At 39.7% G+C, this 27,292-nt stretch overlaps 1 protein-coding gene across 4 annotated transcripts in view; it reads right to left on the bottom strand.

Annotated features, from left to right (window-relative positions):
• Window positions 1–27,292, bottom strand: part of LOC134755155 (PDZ domain-containing protein 8) — a 47,488-nt gene that overhangs the window by 10,468 nt on the left and 9,728 nt on the right. For all 4 annotated transcript variants that reach the window (XM_063691654.1, XM_063691655.1, XM_063691656.1 and 1 more), the window contains 10 exons: window positions 25,266–25,436; window positions 14,446–14,628; window positions 12,417–12,609; window positions 11,855–12,065; window positions 11,362–11,527; window positions 10,951–11,151; window positions 10,027–10,233; window positions 8,257–8,849; window positions 7,608–7,827; window positions 6,516–6,624 (listed from right to left, as the gene is read on the bottom strand). In XM_063691654.1, the coding sequence (XP_063547724.1) occupies window positions 6,516–6,624; window positions 7,608–7,827; window positions 8,257–8,849; window positions 10,027–10,233; window positions 10,951–11,151; window positions 11,362–11,527; window positions 11,855–12,065; window positions 12,417–12,609; window positions 14,446–14,628; window positions 25,266–25,418 (2,236 nt within the window). In that variant the 5' untranslated portion in view covers window positions 25,419–25,436. The remainder of the gene's footprint in view (window positions 1–6,515; window positions 6,625–7,607; window positions 7,828–8,256; window positions 8,850–10,026; window positions 10,234–10,950; window positions 11,152–11,361; window positions 11,528–11,854; window positions 12,066–12,416; window positions 12,610–14,445; window positions 14,629–25,265; window positions 25,437–27,292) is intronic.

Below are 27,292 nucleotides of genomic sequence, written 5' to 3'. Positions count from 1 at the left end.
TGGTGAAAATTTTTGTGTTTCACTCGGTGGCAAAATTTGTTTAACCCTCCTGCCTTGAAACCCTAGCAACACTCATGATTCCACTTTTCGTACCACTCGCTACGCTCGTGGTTCAATTTTGGACACATTTGCTTACTCTGGTATCAATATTAGCACGAGCGGTTAAACAAACAACTTTGCCCCCTTGTAAAACAAATAACTATGAATTATTATCTTACACTTCTTATTCAGCGAGCCAATGATGGTCGCGTTTATCGATATCTGTATATCAGGACAAAACGCCCTTCCTACGCCTTTGCCCTGTTTGTCTAGTTTTATAAGAACAGTAAAAAAATAAGGCTTTCTTACTCAAACCAAACGTGGCTAACTGTAACACCTCAGCACATTAAGATTTGTACTTAGACAATTAATTATTTTAAATTATAAAAAAAATTGCTACACCTAGGGATATTACGACTACACACAGCAGTGAACTTGTACTATTGTGGCAGTATTATTTCGACGGACCGCGCTGTACTACTCTGCGACTCACGTGTCCATATTTCATAGGAGCGTTCGCCGTCATTATAAATGTAATGCGTTCTTTATTATTATGCACTTGAGAATAAATTGCGTTGTACCTAAAATGTAATAAATCTCAACAACGTAATATGTTTCGAGTGCGTGGTTAGCAGGAAATAGTGAATTTTCAAAGAGCGGGACAAACTATTTATTATGATAGCGAATTAAGTACGGAAATAGAATACTAAGTTCGAAAAGTGGAATCTTGGGCGTTGTGAGGGTTTTAAGGTGAGAGAGTTAAACAAATCTTGCTACCGAGTGAAAATCATTCTTTGATGTTGCATAAAGGATTAAAAAAATATGATATGCTAAGAAGATTGATAAAAGATAATCTGTATTTCTGAAAGGTGTGCTGCGCAAAAATATTGTTTTATTAAACATTACATTCTGACATTTAAGTAAGTATACAGTAAAAGTAACCCGATATGGATTAATTAGGGTAACGTATATAATCTTAAAGCTTAGTTAAATAATTTTTAAGAAAAAAAAACCGACTTCAATGGGGGATGCCGTTGAAAGGTTACTTATTGTTGATGGTGCACTCCACAATGAAATGAAAAATACAGCATCTTTTGCCTAACTAAAACCACCCACTTTTCTAGTAGCATTTCGTTTCTGTAAGGGTCACAGTTCTAACCTAACCTAACCCAATGTTCTGATAGCATCTCGTTTCTGTAAGGGTCACAGTTCTAACCTAACCTAACCCACTTTTCTGATAGCAGTACGGTTCTGTGAGGATCGCAGTGCGAAAAAAAGTCCAGGTCCAAGTTTGGGTCTGGGTCCATAACGAAGAGAATAAATCGCCAAACGTGAACTAAGTGTCGTTAAAGAGTTCCATTCTGATCATCATCAGCAGCTCCACTCCTGGATTTGTTGATGAAAATACAAAAATCACTATATGTATGCCTTTCACATTTGAGGAGTTCCCTCGATTCCTCATGGATCCCATCATCAGAACTGCGTTTTGACAAAAACTTGACCAATCTGTATGTACATACTTACAATCAAAAAAAGAATTTTCAAAATCGGTCCAGAAATGACGGAGTTATGGAGTAACAAACATAAAAAAAACATACAACCGAATTGAGAACCTCCTTTTGAAATCTTGAAGTCGGTTAAAAACATTTTATAAAATAAATGCTTATACAAATTTAAATAATCTAGAATTCTTAATTTCGAAGTTCATTGTCCGTTTTGCCATTTACATCGTTATATTTGGCGGCTCGCCCGATTTCAAACAAGATATTCCGATGAAATTCTTAAGGTCATACTCGGAACTAAACATGTACCGAAAACCTTATTGCTTTAAAATATCTGCTGTATCTTTCGGTAAAGTTTATAGAGGGTGGGGTGAGTGTCCGTACACCACATTTGTGTACCCACGGCCGTTCATTTTGGCGCATAAATAAGCATAAACATAAAATATTTTATGCTCGAAAATTACCGTACTTAGGTGAAAATAAAATTATATTTCTGCTGAAGATAACGACATTGATGAAAGTGTCGTAATTTCATCGTCGCCCATAAAATGGCACTACATGTGGCATTGTTACAGTAGGCAGACACTGAATTTTGAAAGAAAACGCACAATGCTGCTCTTGGCAACGTCACGGAAGCTTTTATTAGAATGTAATTATGTATTAGATTAGAGATTAGATTATTTAGAAAAAGAATAGTCGATAAGATGGTAGGAATGGGTGATATGGCAGAGATGAGAGTGAATGATTGCTGGAATGAAATGGCAGTATGTGTAAGAAGTGTGGCGAGGGATGTTCTTGGGGAAACAACAGGGAAAGGCAAGATTGATAGGGATACATGGTGGTGGAATGAAGATGTGCGAATGATTCTGAAAGAAAAGAAGAATGCTTTTAAAGAATGGAAAAGTGTGGAAGAGGGTAACGATAGAGAGAAAGAAATCAAGAGGTCAGCTTACCTAACAAGTAAGAAGAAGGCTAAAAAAAAGCAGTTGCAATAGCAAGGGCCAAGATACAAGATAAATTGTACGATTTTCTTGAGAGCCCACAAGGCCAAAAAGACCTCTACAGAATAGCAAGAGAGAGAGAGAGGAATGCAAGAGATATAAATCATATGAAATGTATGAGAGACGAAGCAGGAAAGATTTTGACGGATAACAAGAGCATACAAGAACGCTGGAAGAACTACTTCAGTAAACTAATGAACGAAGAGAATAATTGGAGTGGAGTGCTAGAAAATGCTAGAAATAACATTGGTATGGTGAAAGAGATCACTATAGAAGAAGTAAAAATGGCAGTGCAAGGTATGAAGAATGGGAAAGCGGTTGGGCCAGATGGTATACCTGTGGAAGTATGGAAGTTTCTGAAAGCGGATGGATGGAAGTGGCTGACTTTATTCTTTAATAAGTTGTTGCAAGAAGAGGCAATCCCTGAGGAATGGTGCAACAGTTCACTGGTGCCCGTTTTTAAGAATAAGGGTGATGTACAGGATTGCAACAACTATCGAGGAATAAAGCTCATGTCACATAGTATGAAGATATGGGAAAAAGTGGTAGCAAGACGAATGAGAGAAGAAAGTGAGGTAACACAGAACCAATTTGGGTTTATGCCGGGACGGGGAGCTACGGACGCCATATTTGCACTTCGCCAACTGTGCGAAAAATACAGACTTGCGCAAAAGAACTTGCACATGGTGTTCGTGGACCTGGAAAAGGCATACGATAGAGTCCCCCGTAAGGTTCTGTGGTGGTCTATGAGAGAGAAAGGAATGCCAGAGAAGTATGTGCGGCTTGTTCAGGCGATGTATGATAGAGCCAGTACTCACGTCAGGTCCGAAGCTGGAGTAACCGACAAGTTCAATGTGGCGGTAGGTTTACACCAGGGATCGGCTTTAAGTCCGTATTTGTTCCTCCTGGTTATGGATGCTCTGACATCGAACATACAGGAGGAGGCACCCTGGTGTATGCTGTTTGCCGATGACATTGTTCTTGTCGGAGATAATGCACTTGAGGTCCAGAGCAGGCTGGTAAAATGGCAAGAAAAGCTGGAAAGTGTGGGACTGAAAATAAGCAGAACCAAAACGGAGCACATGTTCTGCGATTTCGGTGGTCTAACCAGTTTTTCCCATATTGCCTTAGATGGTGTATCCCTACCAGTCTGCTCCGACTTCCGGTACCTTGGGTCATTGATCCAGAGCGACGGACGCATCGACCGTGACGTGAAAAATAGAATAAATGCGGGATGGATGAAATGGCGACAGGTCTCTGGAACAACTTGCGATCCACGAATGCCTCTTAAACTTAAGGGGAAAATTTACAGGACGATCGTGAGACCTGTTGTAATGTATGGATCAGAATGCTGGGCGACGAAAGTGACGGATGAAAGAAGAGTGCACGCAGCGGAAATGAGAATGTTGAGATGGATGTGTGGAGTGACGAGGAAGGATCGGATTAAGAATGAGTATATTAGGGGAAGTTTGAAAGTAGCACCAGTAACGGAGAAGATAAGAAGTAGTAGGTTAGCGTGGTATGGGCATGTGATGAGGAGGGATGAATGCCATATAGGCAAAAGAATGTTAGGGATGAATGTTGATGGACGGAGAGCGTATGGTAGACCCAAAAAGCGATGGATGGATTGTGTAAAAGAGGATATGAGAAAGAAAGGAGTGAGTGCTGAGGTGACGAAAGATAGAGGAGAATGGAAGAGAAAAACATGTTGTGCCGACCCCACATAACGTGGGATAAGGGTAGGAAGAAGAAGAAGTAATTATGTATTGTTAGGGATAAATGCGGACTATTTTTTAACACTCCGCACGATCTTAGATTCGCACTTAATCCCAACTAATATTGAATTTAACATTGATAAACCGGCCAAGTGCGAGTCGGACTCGCGCACGAAGGGTTCCGTACCATTACAGAAAAAAAACAGCAAAAAAATCACGTTTGTTGTATGGGAGCCCCATTTCAATATTTATATTATTCTGTTTTTAGTATTTGTTGTTATAGCGGCAACAGAAATACGTCATCTGTGAAAATTTAAACTGTCTAGCTATCACGGTTCATGATGAGATACAGCCTGGTGACAGACGGACAGACGGACAGCGGAGTCTTAGTAATAGGGTCCCGTTTTTACCCTTTGGGTACGGAACCCTAAAAAGAAATTAGAACCAATTTTAGTCCAACACAGTTCTTGTACAGTGTGTATTTGAGAGATCGTAAGAGTTTTTGTTGTTTCTGTTTATTGTAAAGATCTGGGATAATACAGTAGGTACCAAAATAGACTACACAAGTCTGTTTGAAATAGGTAACTTTGTAACGTGGTTAAACCTATCGGGAACCGAGCTTATTCATGACCTCACACAGAGGTTACATGCGTTAACGTCAGGAAATCTACGCATAACCTTCGCATACTCACGTTATACCGAGAAGCATCATGGAAAAAGTAGTTTTAATAACTTTAGATTAAGGTCGACTTTAAAGTAAACTAAAAGTGTTTCGGTCAGTTTTGGAAAATTATTGTTCGAAATGCAGTTTTCTCGCCTCGCTTGTAGAACATATATTTTTGCCAAGTGAATAACAAAGAAATTGTGTCATCACATGAATTTGGTAAATTCGTCAGAAGAGGCGTTGGCAGTGACCGATGGTAAATTTGAGCGACTCATCTTGTTCTTGAGATTAGTTATGTTTCCTGTTTTGTTTGGACGAATACTCCAGTATCAAAAATAATTGTGGTTCACTTCACTGACTTAACCTCTCGTACACTTACGTGCATCCGGTCAGAGTTAAATACCTACGAACGTGGATCCGCGGATATACATATGTATTTTAAAGGACATTGTAGCGCTGAATACTCGCGCAGTAAGACAACAAGATACTTCTGTTCTCGTTGTCATTCGATTTTAACCTATGACACAAATCAAACCTGCCAGGTGCAAAACCTAAATTTTAAGGGATCCGTAGCCAAAATAGCAAAAACGGAACACTACTTTCGTAATGTCCGTCTATACGAAAGTCACAGTCATTTTACTTGAAAATTATGAGCTATATCTTAATGACATTTGGAACATACGAGTACGTGTGTTTTGTGAGCCGCTACTATGTTTAGAAGTTAAAATTAAATAAAAACCGGCGAAGTGCGAATCGGACTCGCGCGTTTCGTACCATTACGCAAAAACGGCAAAAAATCAGGTTTTTTTTGTATGGGAGCCTCCACATAAATATTTATTTTATTGTTTTTATTAGGGTTCCGTACCCAAAGGGTAAAAACGGGACTTAATTACTAAGACTCCGCTGTCTGTCTATTCGAGCGATAAAGAGGCAGATAGCGAAATTTCAGATTCGCGGTTCCCGATAGGTCCTCTGTACTGTACCTAAACAAACCGCCTTGATGCATCAATGTCATATTTTACTATCTCTGAAAACTTGTCAAAAAACTTAAAGGCATGTATAAGTTACTCTATGGTTACTAAAGAGTCTAGTGCTGCACTCTGGTGGCAGAATTGCAATAATACCCCCTATTCAGAAATATTATGTGATTGCGTAAATTATATGCTTTTGTCACAGGGCGGACACGCTATACATCAAAAATCACTTGCGTTTCTATGTGTGAACGGCACGTCTGTACACGCGGCATGCGTCAAAAGGTCGGCAAAAGGTCGTCAATCTGCTGTCACGGGGCGAGGTAATTCGAATCGGGGCGGGGCGGTTTGTGGCCTTTCTGTGTAATACTATTACTTATTCTGTGCGTTTGTAATATAATATTCCAAGGTATGTAACCTTATCTCCTGAATACAGCTTTTCGTATTTTCTAGTCCGCTAACCTTTCGCTTTGGTACATTCAAGCGGCCGCTATGACGTATGAAAGTGATCACGTTTTTTTATTTGTAGTCAGCCTCTTTCGTACTCCCTTTCCTTTAGCACACTTCAGTAATCTTTAAGCATACCTAATTGTCATTCTAGATGCCCATGCGTGTGAACTTACCATGCCCTTGCTTCGGAACGCACGGCGAAGACTCCTGGCACTTGGTGACACACTTCTTGTGGCAGCACAAACCACAGTTGCGGCATTGCATTGCGTCTTTGAGCCATATCTGCAAAGGGTAAAAGTTCATCATCAGGTTGTACCATTTTTTTGCTGACAATTTTTGTTTTTATTACGAAAATTTCAGACCGTGAAAATTCAATACTCAAAGCTTGTTTGAGCACTAGCAAGGCCAAGGTAAGCTTTTTGTAAGATGTTACGGGGTAGGATTATGCCAATTAAGGAGCTTTATACGTAATACTCGTACAAGTTTTGAGTGCCCTTCCTCATAACTCATAACAAAGCCGACATAATCGGCGAGTCATAACAAAGTGCTTTTCACGACTACCGTAAGAAAATTAATTACTTAATTATATATTTTATAATCATTTTACGGGAAACAACAAATTCATATTATTTACTTGATTAATATCAAAATTCAAAACAACTAATCTTGCAGTCACTTATTTTCTGTTATTAACACAATTTTTACTCATCAACTAATCTCATCATAGTATCGACTCAACAAATTATAACAAAAAATTCAATTTATCGTTACATCGCCTATTAGTATTTTTTTTAATAAAAAAATAGCTAGGTAAAGACGTTTTTTATTAACTCTTAAAAGCGCCTTACACGATGACTTTCTGGATCTATAAATCTACTTTGTTATGTTTATAAGTTATTTTTATTGTTATAAAGGGGCCCATTGACTATCAGTCCGCCGGACGATATCGGCCTGTCAGTTAGAACAAAAATTTGACAGTTCCGAACAACAGGCAGGCCGATATCGTCCGGCGGACTCTTAGTCAGTGGGCCCCTTAAGATAAACAGCACTACCATACTCGTAAATAACCTAATGAACTTGATGCGCTGAGATTAGTTGAATGTCAATCAATCAGTGAGTGGAAAGTAAAAGTATTGTACAACCTAGTACAATTGTGGTTTAGTTTAGGAGTACAACTAAGCCCATCTTTCTTTTCTACTCAAGATTTAGACATTTCCGAGCAGGCGTGATTTTTTTTCTGACGGTTGTTATAACGTTTGTCTCACTTTTTTATTGCAGAAATCGCACTGCGTCGAGCGATGGAAGTGCGTGCGCACAAAGTCGTGCGCCGCACGTACAGGCTTGGGTGGTCGTGGCACGTCGCGAGGCGGTGCGCGCGGTGCGTGGCGCGCGCTTCCCGCGCCTTCCCACTCCCACCAGACCAGCGCGTCGCCGAAGCACAAGCAGGGCTCGAAGCCGGCGTGAGATGACAGCTTGTGGCATTTGCTGGTGAATAAAATTGTGTTAATTAAGTATTAGGTATACAAAGCCTGATTTAAATAATGCTTATGGTCTTGTCGTATGCTTATGTCGTATATGTTGCTTAGCCAGTTAGCGTTAGTCTGAACGAGATTATGTTATTTATGGAATCTACGCGAGTAATCGCGCTATTTGCGCTACCCTGAACGGGGTTTAATTTAAGGATGTCTGCAAACAAGGCAAACATCTTTAGAAGAATTAAACGCGTTATTCACGTATTGAATTAATAATTCAAACAATCGCTCTACATTTTCGATCCGTAATTGGAGATCTTCCAGGCTTTATAGTTAAAAAGACAAACGTCGTGTTTATCAAGTAGGTAGATATTTTTCTTCTGCGTTTGTACCACCAGTGGGATTTTTTAAATAGTTTTGTATAATATTAGCGTATTCTTACCTAAACTTTATATCGACGTCGGGCGGAAGAAACTGGTACCGCTTCATATGATGCGGAACAGTAGAGTCCTGACACTCTAATAATAGCGCCGCTAAGGGAATGTTCAAATAACCCAGTAGAACCTCGTCCTTTTCGCCCGCCATGGTCGCCCAAACGTTTATATTGAGATACTTATGGTTTTCGTTTAACTTGAACTCCGTCTCTTCGTCGAACGGTATGATAGGTTTGAGAGGCACGCTCTTAGTCCAGAACATTTGGCATATCTCAACGTGTTCTGTGAGGCGGGGGCCTCCAGTTTCGAAGATCTGGTCTTCTTCTTCGCCCTCGGTTTTCTCCGGCCTGCATTCGGAGGAGTCGGTTCGTATGATGGGTATGTCGTGTTTGAGCTTAGTGGACTGCTTGAGTGGGGTGCTGGCGCCGGAGGCGGGCGGAGTGGAGCCGGCCGAGCTGTCGGAAGACTTGTTCTCCACGGAGCACCGTCGCTTGCGCAGGCCGAAGTTGGAAGGCGAGGGGGTGTCGGACTTTGACAGTTGACGCACGGGCTCCTTTTTGGCCTCGGTCTCAGCTGCTTCTGGAGCTTTTGTTGTATCTTCCTGATAACAAAAATACTATATTATTTTTTTATTAAATTTGATTTATTATTATTTGTATCTCCTCGGATTTCTCGGGCCTATAAATCCCGGTCTTTTGATAGGCTTGCGTGGGGATATAGATCCAACACGTAGAGGCCCCTTGGAGAGCTTTAATGTCATGTAGAACGCCTGCTGGAACCCGTTCACAGGTGCAACAATAGACACCCATGAACCGGTTGCAACAGGCATTGGGACTATTGTAGAAAAAGTGAACAGTATACCGGTCTATGGATTGAAGTTTGGGTGGACAATGAGACTGGGCTATTGAAAAGAAGTCCGGACACCTGCCATAACAATGCTAACACACGTTATCAAGGCAGGTGGTGACTTGCCGCTGACTAGATGGGCCCCTGAAACTGCCGTCGTGAAGACGACCAGGAGCAACACCGGTGTGAGCGGCTCAGGGGTGTCGAGAGGTGTGCGCCGCTTTCTACCCAGTGGCTGTTACCAGCCACTGTGCCAACTCGCGTCTTATGCATTTTTCACTTCCACCCCTGGAGCATATAGCTCTAGCGACTCCTCTCTGGACAGCCAATGAAGGCAAGCCAGAGCTGAGAGTCCTGCGGGTCCCCTTGGGGTCCACTCCGACCGACGAAGACACGCCGGAGACGGAGACCCTGACCGACTTCCAATTTATTATTATTATTAAGTACCTAGCAAAAATATGTAAAGATGAAATCTTATATTTTTGAGAATGGGACACCAACACGCTTGTAAGCTAGTGTTTTAACAGTTGTTATGGACTAATCCAACAGTAGTAAGTGGGCATTTTCACTGTAAAGTGTACCAATTACTTTTTTTCGAAAATCCATCAACTTTTGGGTTATTTCTAGTCTGAATCACGAGGACTATAGATTTAAAAAGAAAAAAATGTGTCCCCAAAAACATGTCATGTCAGTTTTTGTAACGAATTTTCACATACATTTTGTATGGACCGTTACAAAACTGACACCCAAAATTTGTATGAAAAAATGGGGACACCTTTGTTCTTTGTCTCATACACTGGGTAGGTGTAGGTACCTAACTATATACCTACGAGTTACTTTTCCTTATTGTTTGGTTACGACGGTTCAGAGAAGAGTTCGTGGATTACTCCAATAACCTGCGCGCTGTGCTGTTTCTTTTGTGTTGTTAGTACCGTGTGCAAGCTGGTCTTGGACGCGGCCGCGCGCATGCCCTGCAGGCGCACGCCCTCCATGACCTCGGAGACGCGCCGGAAGCTGAAATTGGTGCGCGCGCGGCGCCCGTCCGCCGAGTCCTCGCGCCGCACCGCTGGCGTGGTGCCGCCGCGCCGGAGCCGGATCGTCACCGCTCGCCGCTCGATCAGGCGTAGGAGCTTGCCCACCTAAGCAAAATAAACAAAGCACTTGTCATAATGATGGGTTGCTAAGTAAAACATTACGTGCTTTTCCAGTTTGTGTATGAAAGTGGTTACCATACCTATTACTTAGAGCTCACGTACCTAAAGCACTTCAAAGTTTGAACTATGCTTTCATAAACCAAATAAAGCATGTTGTTCACAAAAAAATACTTCCAAGACAAACGAACAAACGGATACTATGTACACTGCGGTTATTGATAAAAAAAGTAGTTACTTATTAAAGTAAGGTCTACGTTACAATACCTGTAGGTAAGTGCTAATTTAGTACCTACTTAAGTATTTAGTTCAAGATACCCTTGAATACTGGAATACAGAGATGTTCATGTATTCCAACGCCTACCTCGAACAAATGGCAACGTTTTGTTACCTAGATTAGATATTCTGTCTAATTAATCTACTAGGCACATGAGAATGACTTCGGTTTTGGTCACAAAGGTCACGCAGCAAAAATGAGGTAAGGTAGGTATGCTTTATTGTTATGTAAAAATTTCTACTTTTATTCAAACAGCTAACTCGATAATCTTAGGGAAGCATCTGCTTAGAGTAGTGGATTTTAGCACTAATCTCAACGCCGTCGAGGCCGAGTTTGGTGCGGCACCCGGGTGTTATGGGCACCACGGTCCACAAGCACGGCCACGACCGCGACGATCATCTTTCCAGCATGACTACAGCGTTGCTAACCTGCGCCACATTGCAGACCGGTTTGTTGTCGACAGCTAGCACAACGTCGTCCCGCCGCAGGTCGGCGCGGTACGCGGGTGACATGGGCACTACGGTGTCCACAAGCACGACGCCCACGCCTTGGCAGCACACGAGGCCGAGTGCGCCCGTCATGGCCGGTAAAAGCACGTCCAGCGTCAGCACTCCGCGCCGGAGGGAAACCTGTAAAAGAGATGGAGTGATAAATAACGAAGTTTAATATCGAAATTTACAGCTTAATCGAAAGATTCGTGAGGAAGCGATAATATATTTTTTGAGACATAAAAGTGTAATAAAAGCATAATTTATATAAGTTGAATGAATCGGGCGTGCCTATTGCTACTTGAAAGAGAAGAACTTCTCGTAACTTACATGTAAATAGCGATGACTTACCCAACCGTGCGAGTCGACGGCTAAAGCGGCACGGACAGTGCCCGTACCTCCACTCCACTGCAGCCTGGTGACCTCAACCAGGCGGACGGTCAGCCGGCCGTGCGGCGTCGGCCCTTCCTCGCCCTCCGCCCCGCCTGGCTCAGACTTCGGGAAGAATGGTTTGTAACTGATGGACAAAAAATATTGTGAAATCAATCAATTTCAAGTTCGTATGAAGTATCATTCAAAAACAGAAAACCACACAAGGTTTCGGGATGTTGATACGTATTAAAAACGGCTGAAACCGCGTAAAATTACTTCTGAGTTTTTAAAAACAAAAACACGGTGATCTTTTTCAAGATGTTTAGGTACCTAATGCTGCGTGCGATGACGATTCAAAAGTTTTGTGTCACTTAAGTGTCATTCTTGAATGCAAAGAGACAGATTTCTGACAAGTTTAGGGTTCAGCGTTTACGAGTTACCAAACATTGTAGAAGAGGAGAAAATAACATACCGTATCTTATAATTAGGCAACGTATGCCTCTGGGCCACCGCCCGCCTGATATGTGCAGCGACCAGCGATGCCAGTCTGGGCTTGAGCTGTCTCCCCTGGAAACGGCCTCGGACGCGGAGCTCAAGTTTGGGTGGGGACTCGAACGCCAGCGCCCAGTGGGTGTACGGGTTGCGGCGAAACATTACTCGAATGGTTCCGCTTAGGCTCTCGACTGTAAGGAAATTGGTGATTTCGATTATAATTTAGAATGTAGTGGGCCTACCCAAAGGTAAGGAAAAAACGCTCGGTATGGATTCGCTTGACGCTGAGGCTAGTAACGCAGATCGCGCTATATTGCTGAAAAATAAATGTACCGGCCCAGCAACGACATCAAGCAGCGGTGACTAGCGGCAGCGGTGAGCAGTGTCGCTATGAGTGGGCACTAGATTGGATCGGGTCGTTATAATCCCATGCATAGTAACTCGGTGTTCGCCACTGAGGTGCTCGATCTTGTCTGTGCCATATGGCAGAGGAACTGCTAAAACGTCAGCGTCAAGTGAATTCGCTCAAATCCTCCAACTACCTGTGATGGAGATGTTGGCGATCTTCCCGAGCAGCATGACAGCATCGACGTCGATCTTGAAGTTGCCGTCGTAGGCCAAGTTGCAGGCCAGGTCGAGAGAGCGCAGACGTGCGCCATCCTCCTCAAGAGACCCGTTTAGCACACGCAACGCCGTGATGCTGGGGAACTCAGTGCCTACTTCTAAGGAGCGAAGCTACGGGCAAATTGTTACCATTAGTTACAAAACTTAAAGCCGTGAGTATAGTCAAAGCAAAAACCGTGCTGCAAAATGCAAAACCAGTCTTAGTAATTCGTATTTTCAGCGTTGAAGGTGTTGCGCTTGCTTTAACTCCGCCTATGATACATGGAAGTTGTACGTCCGCCAGATGACTGGCTACGTGCAGACCCGAAAGCCAAGGAGAAAACGCTTCTAATCTGGGGGCACTAATGCCCCCGCCAAGACGCGCAAAGCGAAGCGCAAGGGCACTACCTACCTTTTTTCGAAGCACTTCGTCGTTTTTTTTGAAGCCTCATAACTTGGGTTTTGATTATACCACCAGATAAACAAAATTCTTGGGATATGATGCCAATAGTGGACTTATTATGCATAAAAAATTTCAATTGCATAGCTCTTATACTTTAGATTATACTCATATCTAAAAAACCCTAGTTTCGTCACTGACTCACTCACTCACTGCTGATCATCAAAACTCTTAGGGTAAGTACCTACTTCCTGAAGTCTTGAAGTTGAAATTTGGTATGTAAGATATACATATTAGTACACAAACAACAAAAAATTCTAAAACTTGAAATTTTTAGCCCCTAAGGGGGAGAAAAGGGCGGTGGAATTTGGTATGTAGATAGTTTTTGTTACGGGGAAGGTTATAAAATAGTTTTCAACCCCAAAATCGGAAAAGGGCGTGGAAAAGAGCATTGGGGTGGAAAAGGGCGTTAGGAAGGGAAAGGGGTTGAAGTATGTATGGGGAATCAGTAAAAAGCAGATTGTATAAAAGATGCCCCCAGATACGTATTTCAGGATTTTTTTATAAATCACCCCCAATCCTTTAAATTAGGGGATGGAAGATTGTCATAAGCAACATACAATATGGGGTATGTGTGATATTAGAAATTATCTTAAGTTACCCCAGTACACCTTATACAATTCATTTCATTGAAAGCACTGTACCTGTACCACGAGTCACTGGCTCACTGGTAGTGTCAACACGGACATATATGCTAACGTTTACGTAATTTATATACATCTCGCTCGTACTAATATGCCAGTATGAACGAGATGCATAGAAAATAATTACGTTCACGATAGTGTTTATGTACTTTATGTCAACTCAATGCCAAACTGGTGGTAGCAGCTGTACTGCCTGGCTACACTTCCTACCCACTCATTACCAGTCCGCCGGCGGAATGGTAATGGGTGGGCCCCTTTACGAACATGAAATTGGAAAATCATAGAATTGGTACTAAGTTTACGAGTAAGTAGTTTGTTCTGTAACTGGATTGACTCGCAATAGTACTAGGGCAAATAAAAATTGTGCAGTATTTCCCAAGTGTCAATAAGGAACGAAAAAATAAGATCTATATGCCTACAAGCTAGCTTTTTATTCTTATTTTCTTTTGCCCACTTCTTTAGTAACGTCTCCTCATCTCGTTACGAATAAAACATTCAATAATAATCGATTAGTCAGCACAGAGTTGAACAAATATAGTCAATGACGAGGGTAACGACATGTCAAACCACGACCCGCCCACACTCGGTAAGCGTAGGTACTTTGTGTTTACACAAGAGATTTGTATTCCACCTGACTTGTCTCCACTAGGGGGACGTAGTTTACTCTCAAAACAATGATTATATTATAACCCACTATTAGCCTTCTTTTAATGCCTATTTAGTGGAATAAAAGGTACCTGTATAAAATAATATCAGACTAATAAAATTTTGCCTAATATAAGGAAGTGCTTCGCTAAACCGTCACAAAAAGTAGCACGAAGTTGATAGATGTCTAAATGTCCCCTGAGCTCCTCCCGCACTCACCGTGAGCGACTCGAAGATCTTCCCCGACGAGGTCTTGGCGAGTAGCTCGGCGAGCTCGGTGGCCATGCGCCGGCGCAGCCAGCGCGTGTCCGCCGTGCTCTGCTGGAAGATGAACTGCAGCATGGCGTTGAGTGCGCCTTCCGGCGTGCCGCCCGCGCCGCGCGTCAGTTCGCTGAGTACCTCCTGGGTGAATTAAACGTAATTAATGATGTTTCTTTTCATGAGACATGCCGTTAAAGACTAGATGCTGAAAATACATTAGCCATTGGCTAGTAATGCTGTTGTTTCCAAGTTAATATAAAACTGCTCCACCCCTACACAGCGCCGGTTTTACATAAGTAGATATATGGTGGAGATGCGGGCGTGCACAGAGCACTAAGAATTCTAAAGCAAAACGTAGTAAACGTACGTATTGTGAATACGAATCAGGGATTACACATAGCTTGTAAATTGCTCCCCCTATTAAAATAGGTTGCATATTGTATGTCATTGGTGCATTGGTAGCGTGACACCGAACTACCAAACGTACCGAATGATATGCGAGCAAGCATTAGCATTATATCCCTGGGCTGCATAGTCATTCGCCATGCATCTATTTAAAGTTCGCAAGGGCAGTACTAGTATGAACTCTAAAGTTCATAGACAACACATTCGAACAATTCTCAAAACACGCATTTCCATAGTTTCCGTTGATCTATTTGAATACACAAGGGGCTCACATAAATAAAAAAAATCTATCAAAATTAAACATAATTTAAGGTTGAATAATAAAATACATAAACAGGCATTATCTAGGTTCGAACCACCGGTGACCGAGTTTCGTGGGACACAAGCAGCCTGCGGGGTGTTACCGTAAATGAATGGGCCAAGGTCGTAACAAAGACATATATACACTCCTATTCTATCCTCTTTGGTCGTAATTATTGTTCGAATCAACGTGTAACGGTTTGCTATAAAACCTCGTTCGCGTTTGGCGCTTTGTGCTGGCCGGTTGTCAAAATTTAATTTTTTGCAGATTTCGTTCGGTAATCTGTCAGAGGAAAATATGGTAATCTTCTGTGAGAGTTTGTTGCAAATAATCTTTTAAATATCCTTAATTCATAAATATCGTTAATATCTACCTTGATACTATTTTAATCAAGTTTTATTATTAATATGCGGTGTGCGTATTTGCGTTTCCCCGGACCAAGTAGGTGTTGCGAATATTAAAATTTGTTTGTTACTAACAGTAATAATTTTACTTTAGTTTCTTTTATATTGTAAACTAATATTTTTCTTTGTGACTGCCGCATCCGTGAACACTAAAAAACCTCTTAAAAGCAAAAAAAACAACCAAAATAAATTAATTTCATTTCTTTTTTAAAAAAGGGACCGCCTTCAAATAACCAACCCACTGAAAAGCCCAAAATATTTTTTACCGTATCCTTGTCCAGTCCCTATCCCGTCGTAAAGCGAATTTCTGCCAAAAAGTAATTAATACCTAATAATAAGCAAATTATTAATAACCGTCCCCCCCGGATTACTTAGTTTTTGAAGGCGGTGCCAAATCAACAAAAACTTTCTTTGCTGCCAAATAGAAAAAAAAAATACGTATATGAAATGAAATGAAATTCATTATTTTCAGGCAACTATTAATGCTCATAGATAAATACCTTAAAACTAGCATACATATTATTATAAAATATTTGTTTATTAGGATCACCAACAGAAGATACATTTTACATTATTAGAATTAACATACTAAAAGGGCACATTTTTTATTGATCCCCCACTTACAGGCAATCATAGCATGCATTATTATTAAATATATCTTTAAACTAAAAAACACAATTATGGCTGTGATGCAGTTCGCAACCCCGCAGTGTCAGGGAGCCGACCGCGGAACCGCCGGAACTTGATACTCTTCGGCCAGAACTCCCACTCCCACTCCCACTCCCACTCCCACCCCCACTCCCACTCCCACTCCCACTCCCACTCACTCTCACTCCCACTCCCACTCTCACTCTCACTCTCACTCCCACTCCCACTCCCACTCCCACTCCCACTCCCACTCTCACTCCCACTCCCACTCCCACTCCCACTCCCACGAGTTAAGCGGTTAAACCGTTAACCCAGTGTCAAATTGTACTGGTAACCATGGTAACTCCAGGTTTAACCGGTTAACTCGGGTTAGTGGAATGATGCAAGTGGCCCTAACAGAGGTGTAGGCATTTGTGAAAATACGTACCTAGATATTTACGAGTACAACTCACGTTTAAGTATGCTCTGGTCTAACAGAAAGCAAACGCCGTAGGCCGTAGGTAGGTAGGCCTTACAGACCTACGGCCAAGTGCGAGTCGCAAAAAACGGTAAAATTTTTATATAACATATTTATTTATTTTATTTTATTTTGTTTTAAGTATTTGTTGTCATAGCGGCAACAGAAATACATCATCTGTGAAAATTTCAACTATTTTCTACCTATCACGGTTCATGACATACAGCCTGGTGACAGAAAGACAGACAGACGGACAGTGGAGTCTTAGTAATAGGGTCCCGTTTTTACCATTTGGGTACGGAACCCTAAACAGTGACATATCAAGTATATTAGGCCGGTTCCGCATGATCTTGTTAAGGGATTAACGAAGTTTTATGGACGAAGAAATTAATTAGCAGTTTATCCATTTGCTTTCGCTAAAAATATCGACGAGGTTTGTAATTAAAGGGCCGCCCACGATTGTTGGCGTCGACCGAAAATAAACATTTGCAGAGGACGGGGTTCATTGAATGCCGTTCGTATACATATAATTACGATGTTCGTTTATGATCACGGATTTTTTTCTTTATCTGTATGAAACTAAGACTTGGCTGAAGATAACCTTAATTACTATATTCAAACAAACATTAATAATAAGTAACATAACAACAACGCAGGGGAGTAGCGACCCCACGTACCCGAGTGCTCCTGTACCCGCAAGGACGGTGGGTGGGACAGGATTCTCTGCCTCTGGCTTGCCTTAGCCGGCCGGCCAGAGTGGAGAGGTTAGAGCTATAAGCTGCAGGGGTGGAAGTGAAATATGCATAAAACGCGAGTTGGCACATTGGCTGTTAACAGCCACTGGGTAGAAAGCGGCGCACACCTCTTGACACCCCTGAGCCGCTCACATCCGGTGTTGCCCTTGAGCCATCCTAAATGTCGCTTTTTGTGGGGGCCCATCTTGTGAGGGCGAGTCACCGTCTGCCAGAAATAAAATTGCATACCGTTTTATATATTAGGCAGGCGTCCGGTTTTTTATCCCATAGCTGAGTACTTAGTCCATCGCTTTCACCCAATAACCTACTTCATTTTAGATTCCATCAACTCTCAATAATCCTTGCACCCTGGCGGGTGCTGCCTCTGCGTGCGTCCAATGCCAAGCGCAGCATCCGCTCGGTGTACCCCTTACATTTCATTAAAGTGTCAAAAGGCCTCATTTGCATTCCTATAATGATATTATCGTTAATTTTTTAGAGCAGAACGAGAGCAGAGCAGATGATACAAATACTGGATTAAGTAAATTGCTTTAGTACTTCGCTTATTAAATTTTAACGATTTTCCATTAAGAAAAGCGTGTGCCGATGCAATTTTATATTAAAAGGTGCATGTTGAGCTTCTGTCGCTGACTTTTAATTATTTTTCCCCGGACGTGATACAGCGCTTTCAGATTAAACCTTAATTCATTTTGTAATTAAGTATTCCATAAAATTACCTAACAGTAAGCTTATTCTAGACCACCAGCGGATTAGTCAAGAGTCTAGCTAGCAAAATATATTCGAAATGTAGGTAGGTAGACAATTGAATTCGCCGACGTTTTTTTACACAAATAGACAAATATTAGAATATTATTATTCCTTTATTTATCTTTGATCTTAGGCTAGATCTTTATAATATGGATATAAAAGTAAAATACAAAAACACATACAAAAACATGACAACTTCGTACGTGAGAAACAAAATCCGTCAAAAACAGAAGGTATAAAACCTCATGATAACCTATGATATGACAAATATTTACATAGTCGCGATTGTTGTATTTGGAACTTGTAGACTGGACACGACTTAAAATGGAAAGTCGGTTTTAGTCAGTTAGGTTCGTTTCTTACATAAACCTATTTACCGAATTTTTTATAAGATGTATGGAAGCAGAAATAAGAAACCGGCCAAGTGCGAGTCGGACTCGCGCACGAAGGGTTCCGTACCATCACGGAAAAAAACGGCAAAAAAATCACGTTTGTTGTATGGGAGCCCCATTTAAATATTTATATTATACTGTTTTTAGTATTTGTTGTTATAGCGGCAACAGAAATACATCATCTGTGAAATATTCAACTGTCTAGCTATCACGGTTCATGAGATACAGCCTGATGACAGACGGACAGAAGGACAGACAGACGGACAGACGGACAGCGGAGTCTTAGTAAAAGGGTCCCGTTTTCACCCTTTGGGTACGGAACCCTAAAAATTTATTTAGGAGGCAAGACTTGAGACATTTAGGCATATCGATTTGAGCCTGCCTGTAGCCACGACCGTGATGTCACGTTCAAAACGTCAGGCCAAATAAGAAAAGTACTTACTTTTATTATTTCGCATTCGATCAAAATATGTCGTTTGTTTTACATTTTGGGACATATAATTTATCGCAATTCTCTCGAATTTGCACGCTGTTTGGTCACGGTTAGCCTGACATGCTCCTTCTTATTTATTTTAAAACACTCAAAAGCGAACCTTATCAACAATAAAACCTAGATGGTCCGATTTTACGCCCTCGTTATCCTCTGGTTTGAAAATAAAATTGAATCATAAATTTGCAATTTAATACCTACCGGGCTACCGCGAAAACTCGGGCAAACTAATTATTATAAAAACTGTTCCGTACTTTTTAGTATTTGTTGTTATAGCGGCAACAGAAATACATCATCTGTGAAAATTTCAACTGTCTAGCTATCACGGTTCATGAGATACAGCCTGGTGGTTCTCTAGTTTGTTTTAATTGTTATTTTTATATGCCCCGGTATTGTAAATTTCATCGAAATCGCTAAAGCCGTTTTTGAGATATGTATTACCAAAAATATTATGGAAATGTATCTTACTCCTTGGAGTTCCCACTTGTGGCCCATTTCACAAAAGTCTAAACTTCCTCCTCTAACGTTAAAATATTCAACTCATTTCAAAACATTCTTAAAAAATACACGACAGAAACAAAAATTGAACATGCATAACGAAATATGAAACTAAGCAGTACCTATTAAAAATAAATACTTTAAAAAGTGTTAGCCTGTGGCGCAGTTAGTGTCATACATACGTTCGTGTCATACATTGCATCGAGTTTTCTGCTTACGTTAATGTAGAGAATGCAAATAGGCTTCAATAATGGCCACCTATCGTAATCATAATCATAAAGAGTTTTTTCATTTCTCATGCTCTGAAAGAGGGTCATTGTTGTTCTAATATGTGTGCAGAATATGATACGTGTCTGCACTAGAGCATTTTACGTTCGAAGTACGATTTTTTTAATTTTATTACGATAAGCGATTGAAATTTAAGTTTAAATGGATTTGTTATGCAATTTCCATTCTGATATTTGACTCTTCATTCCATAAATAACGATACTTTTGCCTGAATTGTTAATTGAAAGTACCCTCAAGAAATACTATAAAAATGTATACTTAGTCATGTTTAAAAAAAAACACGTGAATTTTACTTTCCTCGTATTCGAAATGAAAAGTAGAGTGTTTAACTCGGGTGAAAGGTATCATTCCTGCCTCGGACTATTGGCGCTCTCACTACGTTCGAGTGCCAAAATACCTCGGCAGCTATGAGTGCCTTTCATCCCTTGGTTAACAATCTACTATTTAAGTTTTCTTGGGTAACAAGAAGAGACAGAAACGTAAGCTCAACAATGGACTCCCTCAGGGCTCTGTCTTGGCATCAATACTTTTTAACTCGTACATATCCGACAGTACAGTTTCTTCTAGGTTTAAATAACTCAGACTAAAGACTTTAAATCTGGAGGCAAAATTCTAACATCGGATTTCTCTCGGACATGGCCGCTTATTTCAGCGTGTGGAGACTTGTACCAAGTACGAGCAACACTGAGGTGTCTTGCTTCCATCTTAACGATCAGCTAGCCGACTACCAACCAGCCGTCTACTTGAATGGCGAAGTCCTAAAGTACAATCCCTGACCGAAATATCTGGGAGTCACTCTGGATAGATCCCTAAACATATAAGACTCACCTATCAAGTCTCAGAAGATCATATATTCCAACGCTGTCACTTCACTCGTATTCTGGATTAGCTGAAGATTTTGACTCATTCACGTCTGGGTTAGTTACCTGGCTTAGCGAACTCAAAGCTATACTCTGATTGTCTTTCTTTATGCATGCCATTCGATTAAATAATAATAATCATTGTTTTGTCGATTTCCGTCCCCGTACGTACTCCGTATACCTACCTACCTAGATGTATAGCTTCTCATTTAGTCACAATAAATAATGTAAAGAGACCAGATGCGTTTGCTTCAAATCTTCACCTGCAATCGATATTAAACCCTATTCCGTAGAAAACAATCATAATCATTTATTTGCACATAAAAAGTTGAAAAAGTAAAATAATTGAAAAGAAAGAAATAAAGAAAGAAAATATAAATATAAAATATATGTATAGAATATCCTTATTGGGAGAGAAAATTATTTTAATTTATTTTATATTTTTTGTACGTAATGTTTGACGATCATGATAAGAAGATAAGCATAATTTTGACATTGATTCAAATTTATAGTGCAATATTTATCCTGAAATAAATAAATTTAAATCAATATATGTAATAATATTTTTTGTATTTTACTTTTATATTAATTATAACAACCTATAACAACCTAACTTAAGAAGAAAAATAAATAAAGATAAAATAATATGAAATACATAGGTATAATATAACATGAATGTTGTATTCGGAAATAATAAACGATAATTAATCAGCTGTCAACCGGCCTTTCATTTACAACATTGGGGACAATAATTTTCATTAGAATGCTGTCATGAAGTCTAGTTTTGTGTCAGAAAATTATAAAATTTCAAAGCAGTGGCTAGTGTATATAAGTCGCTGAGAAGAGTATTCTATACAAGGAGGCGGTTGAGCTGGCTCACGCACAAGCGGTAAGGGAAGCGGTTGATACTTAGCCTTACCGTACCATCGACGCCACAATTAAAAGGCAAATGAATAATACGTGCTAAGTAAAAGTATGGACAAAGTCACGGAAAAAAGATAGCTCAATATCGCTAAATTTTAAGTTTTAATTGCCAGATTTTCCGAGATCCAAAACTAAAAGACCATTAAGGAAAGCGCCAATGAATAAAATTAGATAAAATGGATCTCAGGAGACCCATTTTAATATTTCAGTGGAAAACATAAAACTGTTAGTATGAAAGCAACCCAAAATAATGAAATTTATTAACTCAAGGCTCGGGTTCGGGGTAATATTTGTATGTTACGTAAGTCCCGCGGGTGGTTGTGACCTCGCCAAATAATATATATAATTATATTACTTACAAAAGATACAGGTGCGAACTGCGAACTTAAACAATACGCCTAAAAAGATCTAACTAATATAAGACATGTTTGATAAGTTGCGATTTTGGTATCGGATTCACAAATACGTGTGGCTTTTAATCGAACTCATACTCATAGAATAATATCAATTCAATATTATTCGCCCTTATGAGGCCGGTGTCGATTTTAGTCGCAAAAATGTAAAATTAATAGATTTAGTCCGTGAAATTTTACACCTTTTGTTACCTAATTGAAATAACAAGTACTGGTTTCTATTAGCACGTCTTCTTATCTCACCTTTTATCAGATCAATTTTTTGAAAACAGACTCACTAAATTAGTAATGTTTGCTTTTCTGATGGACGTTTAGGTAAACGCGCGTAAAGCACTGATTTTGTCGCTCTTATTTGTAAATTTCGTAAAGTTTGGACTGCTAAACATGGTAATTTTGTATTACACATATCCTGTACTTAACGTTTATCAGACTACATTTTTATTATTATGACTTTGAAGTAGTGTAAATGAAAGTTAGACGAAATCAATTTTCTCCAGAAATTACTTCAAAACAAGTGACAATTTCTCTGAAAATCGACTTAATTTCAACGTAATTTTGATACTTAAACAATCTACAATATTCGCTGAAACTATTCTTATACATCAATTTGTATAATTTACTACCATGATTTTTTGATGAATTTTTAAAAACTGCCCCTTCTCTTCATGCATTACCGGTGACGCACGCTCGCGACCTCATTATTAAAAGGCAAGATGAGAAGACGTGCTAATATAAATCAATACTTGTTATTTAGATATTACGTAACAAAACGTGTATAATTTCAACGACTAAATCTATCAATTTTACATTTTTTGCTCCAAAATCGACTACGGCCTCTTATGTCTATTGTCTATTTTTATGATACATCGAATGCGTAAGAGATGTGCTACAAATATAGGTAGTAACATAGCTACATTAAATCAATAACACATTTTCAATCTTTTAAGGGCACTTCTACCCTACCTATGCATACTATATTTATTTTATTGTTTAAATTGGCCTGTATGTCATTTTGATAATTACGATACGATTGAGATGCACACTCGAGAATGCTACGCGCTACGGCTACGGCGTAGCATACGGGTCGATTTTTTAGTAGTCAGTAAACACAGCTCCTAATAGGAGTGGTACTCGTATTGAGATTAGAAATTTGTTAAAATATTTATATCGTTATGATGCAAATTCATATCATGAATCAAAAATGTAAACAAGCTTTACAGGCAATGTTAAAGGCCTGTGCACACCGGCTGCGTGTACGCCTATACCCGCGTATACCTACAGATCTTCATGAGAGACGGCACACCGCTTGCGTGACGTGTGTGTGCATGGCTCCAACACTAACGCACGCGCATGTGCACGTCTACGTACATTCAGCCAGTGTGCTCTGGCTAATTACATTTTTTTTCCAATAACATTTAAAACGTAAAAGTTTTAATCAATGCCATTCATTTCATTGTCTAAATCTATCAGCCATCATCTCCATCTACCTGTTTCATTCTAATCAATTTGGATGTTTTTTTTTTAATTATTTTTAATGTTTGTTACCTCGAAACTCCGACTTAATCATTTTTTTTGTTTGTAAGTACTATACTTACAGATTGGTCCCATTTTTGTCAAAATCTAGTTCTGATTATGGGATCCATACTCAGTGTGCACATTTTCAAACCGAATGATAGGTACTGACCTAAATACATAGGGACCTAATGCTAATGTCAGTACTACTGACATTAGGCATTCTGCATTGTGTGCAGTAGGTACTACTGATATTAGGTACCAAGTATTTAGAATAATTTCCCGATTTTTGCCTCTGGTACCTATGGCTCGCTTTTGACATTTACATACTACGCAAACGAATGAGTGCACGATAATTTGATGTTCACTCGGAATGACACAGAATCCACGACCAAAACAATACAACAGCGGCGCCCGCGAGGGAAGCACAATCAGGTTCATTACATATGCTGAAATATTCTGTATGGGTGCACACAAAAACAATGGGTGAATGCTTCCTATGGACCCCATGGTTTTTGAATTTCGACCGCTCGATTTCGTGTATTTCGTTCAATACTATCTCCACTAAGTACTAGGCATTTAAATGATGATGTATGATTGAATTGACGTGTAAAATTGTACTTAGGCCAGGATTACACTTGTAAGTTTTACTTACGTAAGTAGGGACACAGCTATACTACAGAATGAGATATGAATATCGTTATCTCATTCTAGCAAATAGCTTTGTCCCTACTTACGTAAGTAAAACTTACAAGTGTAATCCTGGCCTTATCTTAAATTCTAGCAATTTAAAACGAGTGGTCAATACCACTAGGATTCCAATTTCTATGCCTCGTATTTCATAAATAGCATTTCGCCATTTTCCACAGATTTTCGAGTGACGAAATTGAGCGCTCGAAATTAAAAAATCGGCTCCTATCTTTCAGACTCCGAGTACTTAAGGCCGTTCCAACGGTTTTCCGCTGTCTTTGTCACATTTCGCAAGAAAGAACGGGAAAGAACATACGCGCCAAGTGTCAATTTTGTTCGAATTTTGTCGGTTTTTATTTATTTTAAAAACGTTACCTTACAACATCGAAATTCTAAAGCTATGAAATTACTATTTATGTTAAGATTGTTTTTTCTTCTTTTTTTGTTTAAAGTATCACATAATAACTAACCGAGTAAAGTAGGATTAAAAGTCCGAGTTAGAGGTTACTTTGGGAATTAATTGTATCGAGCGAAGTGTCATAATTCGTGTATCGGAAGCTATGTTGTTAAAGATAATATAGGCAAGAATTACATATATTTTTTCCACGTCTACGAATATCAACGCCTCTTAGAAAAACATGATCATATAAGGAGATTTTTCGCCTTCTGGCTCAGGGAACCGCCTTAATGAAGCTTTTACAAAGAGTTAGCTGCAAGTGCCTTTACTGTGATTTCTTTTCACCTGACTTCAATCTAAAAACCAGTGTTAGCCAAAATAGGTTAGGTTAATATTATGCAAAATAGTATTTTGTGAAAAATATAAAAACCGGCCTACCGTACCTTCATACGATATGAAAAAGCAAAAGAACATGACGGAACTATAAAAATTGCTTTGAGAAGTTCGGGAAGTGAAGTGATTTGGGAGAAATTCCTATACTTTTTTTACACTTTTCCTGCTCTTTTAAGCCAGGTAAAGAAATTAAAGAAAACTTACTGCTGGTAAAGTAACCGGCCGCCTGGAGAGGTCATCGGCCGGAGGAGTCTTGTCGAACGGTCTCAGGAAGTACACTAGGATGGCGACGGGGACGGCCAGCGCCGACACCGCCCCGAACAGCGCCGCTGCCAGCAGCCATATCCAATCTGGCATGGTTGCTAGTATTTTTATCTAGGGAAGATAAAAACACAGATTTTAAAACAAATACCACCACTGTCACTTCTGAGGAAAAAAATTAAAAGCTTGTGTGCAAAAGTAATGATTTTATCAGCAGGTACACGGCAGGTAAGGGTTCTATATCAAGGCTTTTAGATATTCATAGAAGAGACGGGGATCTTATTGCCGTGTATGACCCTTTTACATAATAAGATTTTATACCGAAGAGGCTCGATCAAAGCGCACGAGTACCTAAGCCTTTGTGAAATATTAATGCTTCACGTCAATACATGAAATTAATGTAATCACTTGTACACACTTCATCGTGTAAAGCGAGGTTTAAACTAGCAAAAACTTCTCCTCCCGCGTACGCTTCGGCTGTGGAATCAGCTCCCTGCCGAGGTTTTCCCGAGGGGCTACAGTATGGGGTTCTTCAAAAAAGGAGTGTACAGATTTTTAAAGGGTCGGCAACGCGCGTGTAATATCTCCGGTGTTGCAGGCGTCCATAGGCTACGGTAACTGCTTACCATCAGGCGGGCCGTATGCTTGATTGCCACCGACGTGGTATATAAAAAAAACTTGCATGCAATTCTCATTACATTGCGGTATCTGATAAACATTTTGAATGCAGTATACCTTAGTAGTCAGCAATGTAACGTAAATTGCATGCAATTTCTTGCTAGTCTAAACCTCGCTTTAGACATTGGTAGGTAAATGTGTGCTATCTAGACTTAGGTACACCTAATCGTCCTAAGCTCTTTTTGTGATAGTTATAGTAGCATCCATGTAAAATTGTACAAAACGTTTTTCACACAACAAATTGTTAACCTTAAATACGCTAAATGGATAAACGTACTACTACTGTTTATTACACTTCTAGGCTTGGCCCAATTTCATGGATAACCTAATTTTAAATTAATATTCTTTGATAGAAAAAACCGTCACAAAACATGTTTGAAATGCCATTAAAATTATTTACATATATAGTGTATCTCGTAACGATTACAATTAGCCCCAAGACCTAATAAGGATAATTTGGAAGTAATTAAAATACTAATTAACATAATCAGTGTAAAAATATGAATAATAAATAAGTAAGTCTCGTACCTACTGTTTCCGTCCTGTGGGATATAACTCATATAACCATCAGTCGATCATACAGTTGATTTCAGATTCGTTCTAAGAATTTTAACTAAGTACCTACAGTTTAATTGCATATCCATCTCAACATGTCAAGCAAACCTAAACATCGAAACAGCCATAAATGTACTTCAATTATTAACATTTGTTTAGGTTTCAAACAAATGAGTTCCATTTCAAGCTTCCATTAACATAATGAGGACTAAGGTAAAAATATGAATAATAAATAAGTAAGTCTCGTAACTACTGTTTCCGTTCTGTTGGATATAACAATATAACCAGCAGTCGATCATAAAGTTGATTTAAGATTCGTTCTAAGAATTTTAACTAAGTACCTACAGTTTAATTGCATATCCATCTCAACATGTCAAGCAAACCTAAACATCGAAACAGCCATAAATGTACTTCAATTATTAACATTTGTTTAGGTTTCAAACAAATGAATTCCATTTCAAGCTTCCATTAACGTTCGAGGACCGTGGAACTCATTAAGAAACCTTTATTAAATAATACGAGTATCCATCTGTAGCCTAAGTGCTCTGAAACTGAGTAAACAAAGCTCATTGGCTAAAGTACCTGCTAAGTGCTGGATTACTGGTGTTGACTTAATTTTAATGGTTTTACCAGTGGCGAAGTGTCGTATAAATCCGGCTGCTACCATTTTTTTTTCAATAAATACAGAATGAATCGGCGCCATAAGTAGATACCTAGTTTAGGGTTACGCTTTATTG

This window comes from Cydia strobilella, chromosome Z, assembly GCF_947568885.1.
Source record: "Cydia strobilella chromosome Z, ilCydStro3.1, whole genome shotgun sequence".
Taxonomy (NCBI): Eukaryota; Metazoa; Arthropoda; class Insecta; order Lepidoptera; family Tortricidae; genus Cydia; species Cydia strobilella.
This window is presented reverse-complemented; position numbering and strand designations above follow the sequence as displayed.